This window comes from Cottoperca gobio, chromosome 6 (assembly GCF_900634415.1).
Source record: "Cottoperca gobio chromosome 6, fCotGob3.1, whole genome shotgun sequence".
Lineage (NCBI taxonomy): Eukaryota > Metazoa > Chordata > Actinopteri > Perciformes > Bovichtidae > Cottoperca > Cottoperca gobio.
Genome location: NC_041360.1, coordinates 24,223,198 through 24,240,940, shown reverse-complemented (window position 1 = coordinate 24,240,940; position 17,743 = coordinate 24,223,198). Strand labels below are relative to the sequence as shown.

Genomic DNA, 17,743 nt, shown 5'->3' with positions numbered 1-17,743 from the left:
ATTGGGTTATATTAAAAAGGATTTTTTTCTTTGAGTCTATAAATTGTTTTTTAAGAAAATCTTACTCATTCTATTGGACACAGGAAGTATCTCCCCCCCCCCCCCCCCTCATAAGACATGGACAAACAATTGTTTATTAAAGCACATTGTTAAACTGGTTAGGGTAGGGTTAGTTGATTGTCTCATATTGTCGTCTCACACAGAAGAACTGCAGAACTATTCGTTGTTACTTTTGTTTTCCTACTGCGGCAGCGAGACATCAGTAGGCTGACCCTCGCCTCAACCCCTTTCCTCTAGTGGTGTCCTGTGTGTGTGTGTGTGTGTGTGTGTGTGTGTGTGTGTGAGTGTGTGTGTGCGTGCGCAGCTGAATGGGCCTGCTGAAGACACACAAGCAATGTGCAAAAAGTTATGTAATCACCTCGGCCTGCCGTCATTCTCTCAGATCTTTTTTTACCCCTTTTTTTGTTTTGTTTTTAGATATGCTAAGATATTTTTAGATATTCTTTATTATTGTGTAATAATTGTTTATAAGTTTGTACAACTTTGTGTGTGTGTGTGTTTGCACTCACTCTGCTGCCTCCAAGTGAAACACACAAAAAGCACATCTTGAGTCAAAAGCGTCACACTTGTGCTCAGTCGAGTGGAGGCACATCACAGAAGCAAAGAGCAACAAAGAAGACTGATGACAACAATCTCCAAACACGCAAAACAATGTAATTGTAAGATTATGTCACATTTTGTGTACGATGTAAATGAACTTCAGTGCCTTCACAGCGCAGTCTGAATCACAGAAATCATTAACTTTGTTTTGTTGCTGCTCTTTGGTGACTCGCGACTTTTTTTCTTTACAAATTGTGCTACTTGTTCATGAACAATTGCACAAATATGACTCATGTGTCCTAAGATCGTCTATTACAACCCTATTGCCAGACAGAAGGATAGTGTTGGACAAGTCTGCAAAACCCTAAATTATGATGATCTATATCTACAATATTAGCACATCACACTATGCTTAAGGTATGGTTAATGCAGGTCTGTGACGGGACCTGTTTCCTGCAGTGAAGCTGGAGTCGGCTTTACTTTCGGCCTCATTTCATAAACTGATATTTTAAGCATGTTTTATTTTATTTATTTTTTATACCTCTATTTGAAAGTGTACCGTTGATAGGCGACAGGAAGTTAGAGGAGAAAGAGGGTCAATTATTTGCAAGTACGTGTAAAATCAAAGCATGGAGATTCCGATCACATTATATTGCGTACGTCGTAACAGCATAGTGCACAGACTGAGGCTCGACGATAAGGACCGCCTGCTCACCAGGGGGCACGGAGAATGCCCCGTCGGACTAGTAAATCATGCAAGAGGTAAAAAATAATGAAAACATTGTTTATCTGGAGCTAATGCTGGAAGTAGCTCATCTCGCTCCCTTTTCACATGCGCAGTTGTGGCAAAGTTTATGAGCTGACGCACAAGAGAGCATTTCAATTATCCTGGAAACTGGAGTTTAGCTGGGAGACGTTAGAGGATGAGGGCGAAACTAACACATTCATTTACTTCAATAAAGATTGAACGTGACAATCTACTTTAGTCTTTGCCACATCATTGCTGGTAAAAACAGACAGGATAACATACAGTTTAACATAGTATGCACACTTCCAAAATAACAGACAAATACAACATGTAGTAATGTATAACAAATACAACATGTGTATTTTACAAATCCAGATGAAAAAAAGACGTTTTGGTTATTAAATAAAATATGGAGCAGGCGTGTTATATTTGAATATGCCGGCTGATAAATCTAGAATATATGATGTATCAGCTTTATTACACATATGCAAGATATATATATCAGCACATGGGTCTAAAACCCCACCTACTACGTTCTGATGTTTACAGCCTCTCTGTCACTTCACTCGACAGCCTCTCCTGCTCTCCTCCATCTTTCTTCTCTTCTCTCGCTGCCATTTTTCCATCTGCCCCCTTCCTGAGAAATCTCTCTGCTTGTACAGTGAATTAATTTGACTGAATGCTTCGCCGTGCATCAAAGGGCGGCGGTGTGTCTCAGGTGGCGGGGGGTTGGTGGGGGTATCAAAGCTTCACATCAATGTGCCATCAGTGTCTCCACATCTGTTATTGCACTGGACAGTGCTTAGCCAAATGAAATTATCTCTCCCACTTCCTCGCTCTGATTCAGGCCCGCGGTCTGTGGCATTCATCGGGTCTATTTTTAGTGGTCAGTCTCCCTTGGCTTTATTGGCTGAATATTACGCTTCGCCAGCTCAGGATGTAAACAAACATCACAGATGAAATGTCACTGGATGTGGTTACATTATGTTGATGCTCTTTTTTGAAGGTGTTCATTCAGCATAAATGAATATTTATTTAGAAAATCATGCAAATAAATGTGATTCCCTTCTGCAGGGGGGTAAAGTAGAAAATGTTACATTCTGTATTGTTTGCAGTTTGAGCATTTAAGTGACATTTTAACCGCAGAATAATTTAACATTTTCATAGAGCTTGATTATTAGTGTCATAAATACTTCTGTTTGCCTGAAACTATTATGTGAATAAAAGCTACATGTAGAAAAGATGAATTTAAGAAGGTTTTAAGGCCCTGTCACACATATCCAGAAACGTATGCCGACGCATATGAAAATGTATCAGAGTCCAAATACGTCCAACTTTTCATCGGATCGGAAAAATGAACGTATACAGATACACATGTCTAACCAAAATTACCGGACGTACCCGACGTGTGCTTCATAAGATATGCAGACGTTACGTGATGTTAGACATACGTGAATACGGAATACATGCGTGAATATTTACCTACGTAAATACAGTACGTGAATACTTATCTACGTAAATATAGTACATGAATACTTATCTACGTAAATACAGTACGTGAATACTTACCTACGTAAATATAGTACATGAATACTTACCTACGTAAATATAGTACATGAATACTTACCTACGTAAATATAGTATGTGAATACTTACCTACGTAAATACAGTACGTGAATACTTACCTACGTAAATATAGTACGTGAATACTTACCTACGTAAATACAGTACGTGAATACTTACCTACGTAAATATAGTACGTGAATACTTACCTACGTAAATACAGTATGTGAATACTTACCTACGTAAATATAGTATGTGAATATTTACCTACGTAAATATAGTACGTGAATACTTACCTACGTAAATATAGTACGTGAATACTTACCTACGTAAATATAGTACGTGAATACTTACCTACGTAAATATAGTACGTGAATACTTACCTACGTAAATACAGTATGTGAATACTTACCTACGTAAATATAGTACGTGAATACTTACCTACGTAAATATAGTACGTGAATACTTACCTACGTAAATATAGTACGTGAATACTTACCTACGTAAATATAGTACGTGAATACTTACCTACGTAAATATAGTATGTGAATACTTACCTACGTAAATACAGTACATGAATACTTACCTACGTAAATATAGTACGTGAATACTTACCTACGTAAATACAGTACATGAATACTTACCTACGTGAATACAGTACGTGAATATTTACCTACGTAAATACAGTACGTGAATACTTACCTACGTAAATACAGTATGTGAATACTTACCTACGTAAATATAGTACGTAAATACTTACCTACGTAAATATAGTACATGAATACTTACCTACGTAAATACTTACGTGAATACATTAGAGGTACATTAGATATCGGCTACGCCGGCTGACGGTGAATCCTACAGCCAATGTATTGATAACGAGTGGATACCCTATTCCTACCCGATGTTAAGATGATGCCTAACGACGGAGTAACTTATTAAACGTGTTTCTACAGTACAGCTAACGTTCAGCATGTTAGCCGTTCTCCAGCATCAGCATGACGTGAAACAAATGGCACTTTTCCAGCTCCGTTGGCCAGACGCTCTGATACGTTTTAAATAAGGTAAGTGATACGCTATCAATAGGTTTGACATGCGTATAATAATTAGTTATGTATTCGTTATGTATACGACATGTTTCTGCCATACTGAACTGTGTGACAGGGCCGTGTGTCTGGCGTGTTCGGCGTATGGTCTGCGTCCTTCAAACAATCACAACTTACCCTTAATTTATACCAATGTATTGCCGATATTTTGTATGCGCCGACATACGTTTCTGTCATACGGATATGTGTGACAGGGTCTTAAGACTCAGTTAGTGCAACAAAATGCAGTTTATCATCTAATCGGAGGGTGCATATAGATGTGACACTAATAAACAACGAACCCCTATGTATAGTATGTACAGTAGCATCAATGTAATTATGCCAGTATGTACTACTACTACTGTCTCAGATACAGATCAGTGCACATATAGTTTGCACGGTGCAGTATGTATCAGCTAATAGGGTTATATAGTGTTAATTGTTTTAGTAAGCAAAGCTTTTTTGTTTTTAGAGTTAAGAGACAAAAACATAAAAAGAACTAGGTTATAAATGAACTATAATAGAATAAAGAAGGAGGGTTTTCTTCCTGTGCCTCTGTGGATTCAACCCATTGTCCTACCTGTCACAAACCTGCTGTTTGAGGCCTTCGGCTGCGTGAATCTAAAGGGAATATCTTGTTTTTCTCTCTCTCTCTGTTTTTCTAGCGGGATCCCGGGAAAGAAATGTGGCACCATCATAGTGAGAGCAGAAGAGCTGAGCAACTGCAGGGTAAGAGTCTGTTTGGTTCCCCTGTTGATTCATTTCAAGTAAAACGTTCACACTTTTCAGATTCTTTCCTCTAATTAGACCAAACTTCTGCTTTCGTGTATCTTTCAAAGTGACAAGCCTGACCCATCTGTTTAAACTAAACGCTAGTATGGTTGTAAGGAGACTCTTCCTTAAATATCATTAATTGCTTTTTACGAACTTAACTCGTACATAAATATACACACACACACACACACACACACACACACAGCCCTTAGAATAAGATCAGAATTTATTTTATTAGTTTATTCTATGGTTGCAGCCACAACCCCCAAACATAAAACAATAAGAACAAAATGACATTAGCCGTGTCAAAAGCAAAGAGCTAAAACAAGAAATGTCTTTATTTTATTATATTTTTATTTTTATTATATTAGGTTTATTGAAGTTTTTTCTTTGTCTTTAATTATTATATCTTTATTCCATGAAATTCTTATGTATAAGTATGACAGAGACTGCAGCTATATACTGTATGTGTATAATAGTGCATACATAAATACAGTAAGATAAATTAAAATATAAAAATAAGAGCAAATATTGAAAGAAAATCCAAAAATGTGTACAAGAAACATAAATATACAGACAAGAAAAATATCAGAAATGAGTGTGAAAAAAGCTACAGAAGAGCTGTGCACTTTTAAAAGTGGTAATATTGTCCAGAAATGTGAAATATTGTCAACGAAGAGGACGGACAGAATATTAAAAGCACTCCTCTATAACTCAATGCAATTCAACAACAACACAAACTAGTTAAAATAATAATGTGTGTGTATAAGACTGCATTAGTTTGAACTAGGTCCACCTAATAAACCCAGTGTACACATAAACACAGTATTACAAACACAGTTCTGCACTGAAACTGTATGCACCGAATACATTATGTGTGTAACACTAGCGTTGCTATGATACCAGAGATTTAACTTCAATTAGAGAACCCAAGTGTATTATCCAGAAGTGTGTTTTCTAAAAATACTACCGCACTGCTCGTTGTCAACCAGTTTAAGAGAACTGGTTTTGAGTTCAGCTGCATTTTGTTATGAGCCAGATGACGACAGGAAACAATCCACCTCAAACATTTGGCCTCTGCGGCGTCCTCCGAGTACCTCACTCGGGGGCCCGTGTTGTTATTTGCTTGTGATTTTTGCCTCCTGTACATGTACAAGATATCCCACCTCACAACAATATATTTATAGCAAATGTATTTTTTGTCTCTCAGGTCAAAAATATCAAATGGTGAACGTCACATTTTGGCTCTTGAGCAGCTTTTGCGCACATATGACGAGAAAGAGAAAGAAAGTCATCGTAGAGACGCCTCTTTCTCTTCTGCCACCATGTGTTGCAGCCATCTGAGAAGTTCATCCTGCTTCTCTGTTCTCTCGCAGTCAAACTGGGAAACAAAGGAACCGGCTTAATTCAGAACTGAGCAGGGAAATGCACTGTACACGAAAATGAGTTCATTAATTATAGATTCAAGACGATATCATGGTAATAATGTGCTACTGTTCAACGGGGGAATTAAGCCAGATAATCCTGATTTAATCATCTGCTCTCGGGCAGGTGAAGATCACATTTTAATATCAGCTCCCAGAACCCCGTGCGCTGAGAATATCCAAACGTAAACAAGTACAATGTGTTCTATCCTTTTCATTGATATAGAAGTAACAATAAAGTACCGTCTTACTTATCCGGTCCTACATTTTAGTGATGATACAAGAAATCAGAAAGATTCAAATCACAATTATTCTCCAAGAAGTATCTCTAGCAGGACGCATCTACAGTTGTTCCCGGTCACATTGTGAGTCGCTTGTTAACAGCTGAGGCTGTGTAACGTCTATATTTTGGTTACTTCCCTCCGTTTCAGGAGTCGGTGATGCTGCAGTTTTGTGGCAACAAGCTGGATAAGAAGGACTTCTTCGGGAAATCTGATCCTTTTCTCGTCTTCTATCGCAGTAACGAAGACGGATCGTAAGTCGACGGCAGCTTCCCCGGCGTCAAATTGCTGAATTAACAAAAGCGGCTATCTCAGTTTTACACACACACACACATGCACAGCGTGTGCAGACGCCTGATATGCATATAGATTCCGAGCGTGATTTTTCACGCTCCAAAAAGCTCCCATACAGAGGATATAAGGTCTCGACTGCCGATGTGACGTTACATAACTCTCGGTGCTGTGTATGTGACTTACGCCGTCCAAACGTTAACAGGAGAAAGCAGCAGAAGGAGGGATGAGCAGAAATAATAGGACAGAGTTGACAAGAGGAGAATAAAGGGAGAGAGGATGGATAAGATGGAGTTAAGTGAAGAATGTGTGTGGAGGTCGCACTTTCTTTGCCCCGCAGATGCTTTTATTCAAGTCGACTTCAGCGTCTTAGTGAACACACACATTCTCTTTTTGTGCAGCTGGGTATTAACTGATGCAGCCTAAATGTTCCGCCGCAGGGTGTAACAGCAGCACGCTGCGGTTACAAAGAGCCACACTAGGTGCCACATGAAAAAGAACAGGAAGCTGTTATTTCAGCCTAAGATCATGTTTTATGAAATACTTATAGCGATACACTCCTCTTAATAAAAGAGGGGAGCTTGTTTTTACCCGCAAGTAGTTTGTCTGCTCTGTAAACCACATGTTCTGCGTTCTCCTTTCAGTTTCATGATGTTTGCATTCATTCCACAGAATACTGGCTAGCTGCTACTACGAATTATACATTCCTAGGATACTAATTGTTGTGAAATGATTGCCTAGTAGGATATGATATGTAAAAAGGAAAGCTTATATGTTATATACAGTATGATAAGCTTAATCTTCAGCCTTCTCCTTTTCCCTCTTCCCTTCCCTTCACTTTCTTTTGGGAAAACTGTTAATAAATACCAAAATGAATTACTACTGCATCTAAAAACACATTGACATTAACTTTTACTGCGAAGATGGATGACTTAATGAGATTTCAGCTGGACTTTCAGAGTAACTGTGTCCTCTGTTGACGGCTCTCAGGTATACCATCTGCCACAAAACAGAAGTGGTGAAGAACAATCTGGATCCGGTGTGGCAGGCCTTCAAGATTCCTGTCAGGGCGCTTTGTAATGGAGACTACGACAGGTACAGTCCACAAACACGTGACAGTTTTACAATTAGACTGATAGGACATTCCTCCTTAATGAACTGCGTCATAAGACTCATTGGTTATGTCATTATAATACAGAGTTAGAGGACTTTCTAATTCCTTTTTATTTTTATTTTTTATCTTTTTCCTTTTCTTATTTGCCCGTGTTACACCAGGGTATACTGATAACAACCTCCCCTCTCTGCCTTACGTAGGTTTGTCCACTTAGGACTCCAGCCTTGCACGGACCAGTTACCAGGTTTTTAAGCAGAAAGACTGCTAATTGGTTTTTTAATGGGATTTTCCTCTTCCTTCTGTCGTCCCTCTTCTCTTTCCCTACAGGAGCATTAAGGTGGAGGTTTACGACTGGGACAGAGATGGAGGGTGAGGGAAAAATGCTCTTTCTTTTGTACTTTTTTTTTCATTTAAAGGGGCAATTCACCCCGAAATACATATTTTCCCTCTTACCCGCAGAGCTATTTATCAATCTAGATCGTTCTGGTGTGAGTTGCAGAGTGTTGGAGATATCGGCCTCGACACTCTAAGCCAAAATATACATTTGAAACTCAACAGCAAAGTGTGTTTCCAGAAATCATGAGCCGGTTAAGAGAATCCACAGACCTCGTCGTGAGCAGCTTCATGCAGGAACTATTTTCTTTCTACCGAACTAAACCCATGAGTAGATACACGTTTCCTTCTGCGAGGTGATGCGGTTGACGGATGAAGTTCGGTAGAAAGAAAAAAGTTCCTGCATGAAACTGCTCACGACGAGGTCTGTGGATTCTCTTAACCGGCTCATGATTTCTGGAAACACACATTGTTGTTGTTTGATATGTAGTTTGTTGAGCTTTGAGCACCACAAGCCGAGTCCCGTCTAGTTCCAATATATTGAAGAGAAGGCCGACATCTCTACGGCTGATGTCTCCAACACACGGCAACTCACAATAAAACAATCTAGATTGATAAATAGTAGGTAAGAGAATACATATGTTGTTTTTCTGCGGGTAAACTGTCCTTTTAATGATAATGTCTGTGCTGCACTTTATGTTATGATGCTCCATCCGTCTATACAGATTTATAAGTTCTTTGACATCCTGCTGTGAAACAAGCACCACTTACATTTGCAACAAGGCCCTGGGGCAGAGTACATGTAGTAATTACCTACGAGATATATATTGTGCTTGTTCTATTACTGCTGTAGTTATAAATCCTACATGCCATTCTAAGATGTAAACACTTTGGCCGGATGACACTCATCTAAAAAAAATTAAAAACTGCCCTGAAAGTACACGAGCATATGTGCAAAGTAGAGAGGGACGTTTGGGATTCTAGTCACAGATCACGCTCCAGAATGTGTGTCCTGATTCACCCTCTTGTTCCCCACTGTTAGAGCAGAAAGTGTAGAAACGTGTCACACATGAGCCACACATGTGACGGCACTCCCTACACATCATTTCAGGGAATAAAGACGCTATTTATTTCACGAAGCGAGTACATTCCCAGTATTCAGGGCCACAGTTCGCCCCTTCATCGTGAGCTTCACAGGCAGTTTCTGACACTTCAAGGGCGGTGACTGTCTTGAGCTCCCACAAAGTTCTGACCCTGATTATCTCCATGAAATTGGTTGCTATGCCCACGCCTCTGGTAACCAAGGAGCTTGTTAGTGACACTCCTGATATCTCCCGTACTTTCACAATGAGATTACACTCAAGAGAAATGAATCGAATCTGTTCGTCTGGAGAGCGGTTTTACTGTTGTTATGGGATCTTTGATTCGTGTTATTATGGGGTTTAGTCTCGGGCCTCTTTGTTCACTGCAGAACATGGAGGGTTGTTTTTAAGTGACTGTGTGTTCTTCTTTCATAGCCACGACTTTATCGGAGACTTCAGCACCAGCTACAGAGAAATGTCCAGAAGTCAGTCACAGTTCCACATCTACGAGGTGATATTCTTTACACGTACCTGTGGAGTCATTATCCTCTCAGTGCACAGTATGAGTAATATGAACAGCAACATATTCATGTGTGCAAAGAACCCTAAAATATAGACAATAATAAGGGATGATGGGACAGACAACACTATGTGATAAAAGAGCTGCCATACTGCCATGAACACAAAGTCTATTCTTCTATAAGTTCAAGAACTTCAAAGTGAATCCCTGCTCCAGTGTTTAAATGTTGGGAGGGGGGCTTTCAGTCCAAATTTGAAAGGATTATATTTTCTTGCTAGAAGTGTGTGAAATACATTTTGATTGGCTGTTTCGTATCCTAACCTTTAAACTGAGTCTTAACCCTCAGACAGCCCTTTGACGACGTGAGAGACAAAGCACACACACGTTTAAATCGCTCTGTGAAGGGAAGACCAATGCTTGACGTGGGAGCGTTTCCAGTCAGTCAGAAGTGAACACTTAAAACTCTTGCACACTGCACGTCTCTTTGCACACAATTCTTAAAAAGTGAGTCCAGTGGAGAGCTGAGCTACAGACTCAAGAGTCAGTGCTACTCGCAGCAGCTTCATATGGAGGGAGATGTTGGTTAGCATGAACTCTATGTGCTCCAGGAACACATATTGCTGGTTAGCTGGATATGATGGGGGAAAGATTAGAGTGGGTTGAACTAGTAGAAATGTCACATGAGAGTGTTTCCTAAACCTAACCCAGTTGTTTCTTCTCCAAAGTGTAAAGAAGGTAGAGAATTAAAGGCAGAAAGGATGTGAACGCAGAATTTGACTCTGGGTCGATTGACCCAAGAAGAAGACATGAGTGGGGATCAGCCACTGCTCACTGCCACATGTTCTTTCCACAGGTGCTAAATCCAAAGAAAAAAGGAAAGAAGAAGAAAAAGTACCAAAACTCAGGAACGGTGAGTCGACAGTTTTCAAATGATGATTTAGAAATGTGTGAGCGTTGGTTTAATCTGAGAATCGGGTGCTACATCCACACTATTCCCTTTACAGTCTCTGTGAAGCTGATTATCGTGTAACTCCTACGCTCTTCCTGACTTGCAGGTCACACTCCTGTCCTGCCTCGTGGACACCGAGCTCTCCTTCCTGGATTACATCCGAGGCGGGTGAGTTCACAATAAAAGCCCGCGCGCATGATCCTGCAGAGATTAAGCGGCTGCATCGCCTTCATCTGTAAATCCAGAGTGTGCAGTGACTCAGCGGAGAGGATTAGCGCACCGTGTTTATCTCTTCGCTCCAATAATAAGACTGACGGCTGCCGATAACCCGCCGCTTAATTGCTCGCCGCTGTATGCTTTGAAACATGCTGTGGTATAATCTAGCATGATTGATGGCTCCACGTTACTCCTTACGTGATTCGTTTTCTCTTGCAGGACTCAGATTAATTTCACAGTGGCGATTGATTTCACGGCATCAAATGGTAAGTGTTTTAAAGCTCGTATCAATGATTTCCCCGAAGACAACACTTCCGCTGGTTGACACTCTGATCTTCATTCGATGTGAACTCTTTAGTGAGTCCTTATCCGTCACTTTTAATTGACTAATTCTTATGGCACTCTAATGACACAACAACAAAAAATGAAAGTTGGACAATCACGAGAGCATTATCCGATACTTCTGAGCTCGGCTCGGAGTTCTCTTCCAGCCACAATTTGTGCCGTTTGTTCCCGAGTGTCGACGGAAACTCATTACACCCACACGGCTCAAATTGAATTCCCAATTCAGATTGTTTTTGGCGTGTAGTCAGTGTTTATGAAGCCCCACAGGTGAAACTGCTGTACATTTGTCAGTGGCAAGAACTGAACGACAAACAAACAAAACGAGCAATTCTGCGCTGAAGAGTTTGTCACACATGAGCGATGTTCTCATTTCAGTGAGAGATCATTTAGTAAGTTAATATATGTAACACAATAGTTGGAGACATCATTATGTCACGGGACAAATGGCTGGCTGTCTTTACTGCCATCTAATCAGTTTTCCACATCCCCGTCTTTGAGAATGTCAGAAATAATAGTTATATTATGCATATAATTACATTATTTTGTTTTCTTGTTGCCGATTAGGAACACGCTGATTTTCTTTCGGTCGCTCATATTGGAAAAGTACTAAACAGGAGTTGTGTGAGAATATAACTTTATAATACTGTACAAAGCAGCACACTTTGATTGCGTATTAAAGGACAAGGCTGGTGATATTCCAAGTTTACCTTTATTAAAAAACATGAAAAGAGCAAACACAGCAATATGTTGTCCTATAACAAGGATGACACGTTGTCTTTGTAACCTGAGCCTGATGTGCATCGTATTCCTCTGTGCCGTAGAGCTCTGCTGTTGTCCAATTAACTACTGGCTGACATTATTACCTTCATTATGATGAACGTATGAGCTGTCGTAAATATTCACCATAGCAGCAAACGTATATTAATCCAGCAAAATAAACCGTTCCTCCTGTTTGAATAATGTGCCCATCAGCGCCTTTTAAGTAATTACTGAGCCTTTTGAAATGAAACGACATATTTCTGACCTATTTTTAAATATTCACATCCTCAGAAAGGATGAAAAGGTTTGAGGCTGAACGCTGCAGACGAGGTACAGAAGTCGAAAATAACACCAGCTTTCCTTTTAACGTCGCCATTGTGGTGACAGTCACTGGTTTTACTTTCATTTATTTATCTCTCGTTTCCCGGCTGAAAATAAAGACAAGACAAAAGCCCGACTTTGTAGTTCTGATTGTCAGGACGAGTGTGCAAGTGAATTACTTCATGTTTCCGGATTTCATTCATTTCAGAGCGTGGGGGAGAATATGTTGGGGGGTCAGCTGTAGCTCATTATCTTATTACTTTAGGAGCTGAAACTGTGGCGACTTTCTCACACAACCCGCTGAGGTTTCAGGCAACCAGCGACATTATTTCTGCCTCCTGTGGAGGAAAGTGTGTGAGCGTGCGTTTTAACCCCCTCCCACCCACTTTTTGTTGTGTTGTAATATGACTCAGCCCAAAGGGGAACAGGCATAATTATAGTTTGATGCTGATGTGTGTTTTATTGTGTTGAACCGTTCTGGTCCCAGGCAACCCGTCCCAGCCCACCTCGCTCCATTACATGAGCCCATACCAGCTAAACGACTACGCCATGGCTCTGCGGGCCGTCGGAGAGATCATCCAGGACTACGACAGCGACAAGATGTTTCCTGCACTGGGCTTCGGTGCCAAGCTTCCCCCGGACGGACGGGTCTCGCACGAGTTCGCACTGGTGAGGAAACAACCTGTCCCAGCCTTTGTATCATCCAAACATTCGACCATCCACACAAAACACGTGTCCTTCCAACTATAGATTCATGTGCATCCATTATCTACATAAGCCGACACAATAACTGTTAATTTATTCCACATAATCACCGTTACGAACAAGAGACATCTGAAGACTCTGAGGCCTCCACCAGGCCACATTTGGCAGGAAGTTGCAGGATTGATTTACAGCAAAGAATATATAGCTTTATGGCAGCAGGAAGGTGACACTGTTCTTCTAACACAATTTAAAGCTTTCTTAAAGTGCTGAATAGTGGAAGTAATAAAATACAAATGAAACAAGACTCTGCAGCCTCTCTATGAGAGACTCTACGTAGGCCCAGCTTGGCTTAGGACTGAAATGAGATTTGATGATGGGGAAAGATTAAAAGCACTAAACGAGCACTAAAGTCATGAGGATACATCGTCCGCTGTATGGATCCGCTCCAACATGTAATGGGTTCTTCCCTGGCCTGTGCTACATCCTTCCACCAAGTTCCATGAACGTCGGGCCAGTTCTATAATCCTGCTGACGAACAGACAAACATCAAACCGAACACAAAACATAACCGCAGCTGTGACTCGACACAACAGGGCTCGTGTGAAATATGGTGCTAATTTTGAACAACATACATAATAATAATAATAATAATAATAATAATAGTAGGACTGGATGTATAAAAACAAATTAGGCGTGTTCTCAGACTGCTGTTGAATATGGCACTGAGAATAATTATTTGAATGCAGCTGAAGGAAGCTTGTCTGTCACAGTGAGAACAGAACCGCTTGTGTGTAAGCAAGATGTAAACATAAAGTTTTACCAGAACTATGTAAAAAAAAGCAGGCGCTTTCATACACAGATGGGACAGGCAACAGTTTATTGGTGGGTGGTGATCGCTGCTGCCCAAAAACATGAACAAGTTAAGCCAACCTGCCTGCGCACACTGTGGAAGAAGCCAAATAAGATGGTTAGTTTGCTGCATACACACTAAATCTATTTCTCACTGGCGGCCACAGACTTTGCCCTCGGAGGTTGGAATGTGTGTTTGTGTTCATACCAATTGTTTGTCTCTCATGGAAGACATCATTAGACTCATCAGAGAGTTCCTCTTTCATTAGTGCGGCTGAATGTTTCTCGTTGACTCTTGTTGGAGGCATCTTTGGTCTCAGCAGAGAGTTCCTGGAGGGTCATCTTCTGGATCCCTTCTACACCAAATCACTCACATCGTGTGTGTGTGTGTGTGTGTGTGTGTGTGTGTGTGTGTGTGAGACAGATAGACAGACATGGTTATAGAGTTGGTGCCTCCCATACATGATCAGCAGTAACACCATTTAGACGGAAGCGCGACCCTTGAAATTACAGAGTGCACGTTTTTTCTACTTTTTCCTCGGGTGCTACCCTTCAAAGCACAACCACTTTTTGATGAGGTATACATGCGCTGCGCTTTTACAACAGTCTGCACGATGCTCTGCGCCCTACCTTCTTATCATGTGACGGCAGCTTCTGTCCTTCTTAAGGGACAAAGATAGTTTTATTTCTTTTTAGAAATCATACCAAGGTAGGGCAATTACTTGAGAAATGATGCACATAATACGCATTAATGATCGGGATTAGCTTGGTCATCTCAACCAGGATTCGTCAATACCACTCCGCCAATGTCAAGTGCTCTGGGGCTGTGGACGTCCTGACCACTCCTCAGCCACCCATAGTCCTGTCTCTGGTCTACTGTCACTGCCAGATGTTGCTCCAGAGGCGTTTACAGCCATTACAGCTGCTCAGTGTTGGGTAACAGCCTCCCCAGAGGCGCAGAACCTCGAGACAAGGCACATATGCATTGATCTAACCATTAAGGATTTAACTTTGTCAGCTCTTAAATAGGAAAGGCTGCAGCTGTGCAGCCGCAGTGGGAGAACGCCACCACTGAGTCTGATGTAATTATGCAACGCCGTTTAAAAAACAAAGGAGTCTCATGTGCACTGTTTGTACTCAAGGGCAACCAAGCAGAGTTATAGTCAAGATGGTTTTATACGGAGATAATTAAAGAATCCCAAAACATATGGGTAGCTTAAATAATGTATTGTTTCTTTGGGATATCTGAAGCCCAGTCAACCAGACATCAATTTTAATATGGAGACTGCAGAGATACACAAACACTGCAGCAACTTCACTTCAACATCTTAAAACAAGAAGTTGCTTTGTTGTCATCATTATGTTTCGTCTTTTTGTAACTTCTGTTGCAAACAAATCGTATCTCAGCACAATGGGTTTCACCAGAATGCTTGTCCCGGTACCCGCTGCTCGTGCAGAGTTGTGAAGTGTCTCGCCTCGGGATATTCTTTTCTAGAAATGCTTCAACGGGAGAATTTAACTGTCGACATTTCCCTTAGAAATGTGTAATATGTTTGATGTAAAATTGGATTTAACATCCTTAAGGGCGTGCAACCCTCTAGTGCCTCTTATAATGGGTAATATGTTTTCATATTATTGGAGTATTATTGATGTTTTTGATGTCTGCATGTAATCCTGTTATCCTTCAATTCGCAGCCAAAACATGCCTGTTTTGAAAATAAAATGTAATTCCTTCCCAGCCCTTTCCCCATAAAGGGATATCAAATCTCCCTCGGGCTGCTCTTATTATTTCCTTTAGCTCTACTGTCTGTGAATATCAAAACAAACCATATTCAATTTAACTTTAACCTTGATGCATGGTGTTGCATACAGTGCGTCCCAGGTGTACTGCAGAGACCTAATGCAAGCAAGTTTTTCTAATTGCCCTTGAACACATCTTTCTACATATTAGCCGGCTGACATTAAATCAAAGACTCGCTGTGTTCGCTGGTGTCGTATAGAGACCACCTAAAGCAGGAAAGTGGAATAACAGCATCGCCCTGAAGGAGAAACGCTAACGTGTGATCTTTATAAATATGGTTAAACTTTTTTAGAGTTCCAGAAATGACATTAAAGCGTAAACAAAACCTCCTTGACTCGGCAGAATTGTGCTTCTGCAGCTGTAAAGAGACATTTGATGCATTATCAACAGAGCTTCTACTGACGTGGGGATTAGTACACAAAGATAATCATTTTAGTTAAAAACCAATCTCCCTAAAATATATACAACTTAATACAGTTGCAAAACAAATTAAATTTAAATCACGCAATGGGATAAGAAACACTGTTTGCATAAGAACTAACTTTACTTCTAAATGACTTCATTCTAAATATTAAATATGACATTACACAAGCTCCGCACACACACACACACACACACACACACACACACACACACACACACACACACACACACACACACAAATAGACCGAAAAACAGCTTCTTCGCAAAAGCTGTGGAACGACTGAACTACAACACTGATGTTCTGCCATCGTTGGATAACGTTTATTATTATTAGTATTATTATTATTATTACTTATTACTATCCAAGCCGCTGATTCTGTGCAGTGTTCCTACACATGTCGTTCACCTCACTCCATATCTGAGACACTGCTGATGCTTTGCACACTCGTTAGTTGTATCTTAAATACAATGCAGCATTTGAAGATGACGCAACTGCACTTTTGTTGTGCTTGCATAATACCAATAAAGTTGTTGAATCTTGAATACAAAACTGAATGATCAATCCCATTTGCAGTCAGTCTGCGTCTCTTGAACTTCAATTAATGTATTTTATTGCAGTACTCGCACCAGGAAGCCGACGCCACAAATCAAATGTGGCGGTGTCAGCTTGCCAACCTCCCTCTTCAGTATCTTAGTTTTACCCAAACTGCGGCGTTTATCGCTCCTCTTTATGACTTTTTGACTCTTTCTCTGAACAAAAATCCAGTCAAAACACATTTCCCATAAGCCTATCTCAAAACATCGAGACACCCCAGGGTCTTCTAATCTGAGAGTAGACAGAATGCTCTCACAGTGAGCCAGTAAAACCACGTCTACATCTCAGTGCTACCACCCTTTACTAACACTGCTGTCTCTCTGTGCAGAATGGTAATCCACAGAACCCGTACTGCAGTGGTATCGAGGGGGTGATGGAGGCCTATTACCAGAGTCTCAAATCTGTGCGTCTTTACGGACCCACCCACTTCTCCCCTGTTATTAACCACGTGGCCAGGTAGGTCCTCTGCAATCTCAGCCACGCATGAGTTACATGTAGACTGACACACACGCAAACGCCACGGAGTACAGTGCCGCCGCTATATTCACAGTTCTGTGTGTGTGTGGGCTGCTGGACAGCAATCTGTGAAGCAAAGGGAGGAGGGGATTAAAATAAAAGTGCTATTAGCGCCGTCGCAGGAATCAATACTCCATGTGGTGGGTTGTACACGTGCGACACACACAACAGTCTACAAAGATGACTTGAGGCTGCCTTAAAGGGAGAGTTAGGATTATTTGAAGTGGGGTTGTATGAAGTACTACTAAGGTATGGACTGCTGTTGACGGGGGAGGGGGCGTTCAGACAGCCCTTTCTGACGATGAACTGAAGCTCTTATCTATGCTTTCTTCAAAGACACCAGACTCCATTGACAAAAACAGTCATTTTACCTGTCAACCACCATCTACTGTAGGTATTATAACCCTAAGGATGATTACCTCATACAACCCCACTTGAAAATGTCCGAA

At 40.9% G+C, this 17,743-nt stretch overlaps 1 protein-coding gene across 1 annotated transcript in view; it reads left to right on the top strand.

Annotated features, from left to right (window-relative positions):
* Positions 1–17,743, top strand: part of LOC115009587 (copine-8-like) — a 58,979-nt gene that overhangs the window by 31,681 nt on the left and 9,555 nt on the right. The window contains 10 exon segments of the mRNA XM_029433681.1: positions 4,662–4,725; positions 6,626–6,729; positions 7,757–7,861; positions 8,208–8,249; positions 9,731–9,806; positions 10,669–10,725; positions 10,871–10,932; positions 11,200–11,246; positions 12,893–13,074; positions 17,107–17,234. Coding sequence (XP_029289541.1) covers positions 4,662–4,725; positions 6,626–6,729; positions 7,757–7,861; positions 8,208–8,249; positions 9,731–9,806; positions 10,669–10,725; positions 10,871–10,932; positions 11,200–11,246; positions 12,893–13,074; positions 17,107–17,234 — 867 coding nt within the window.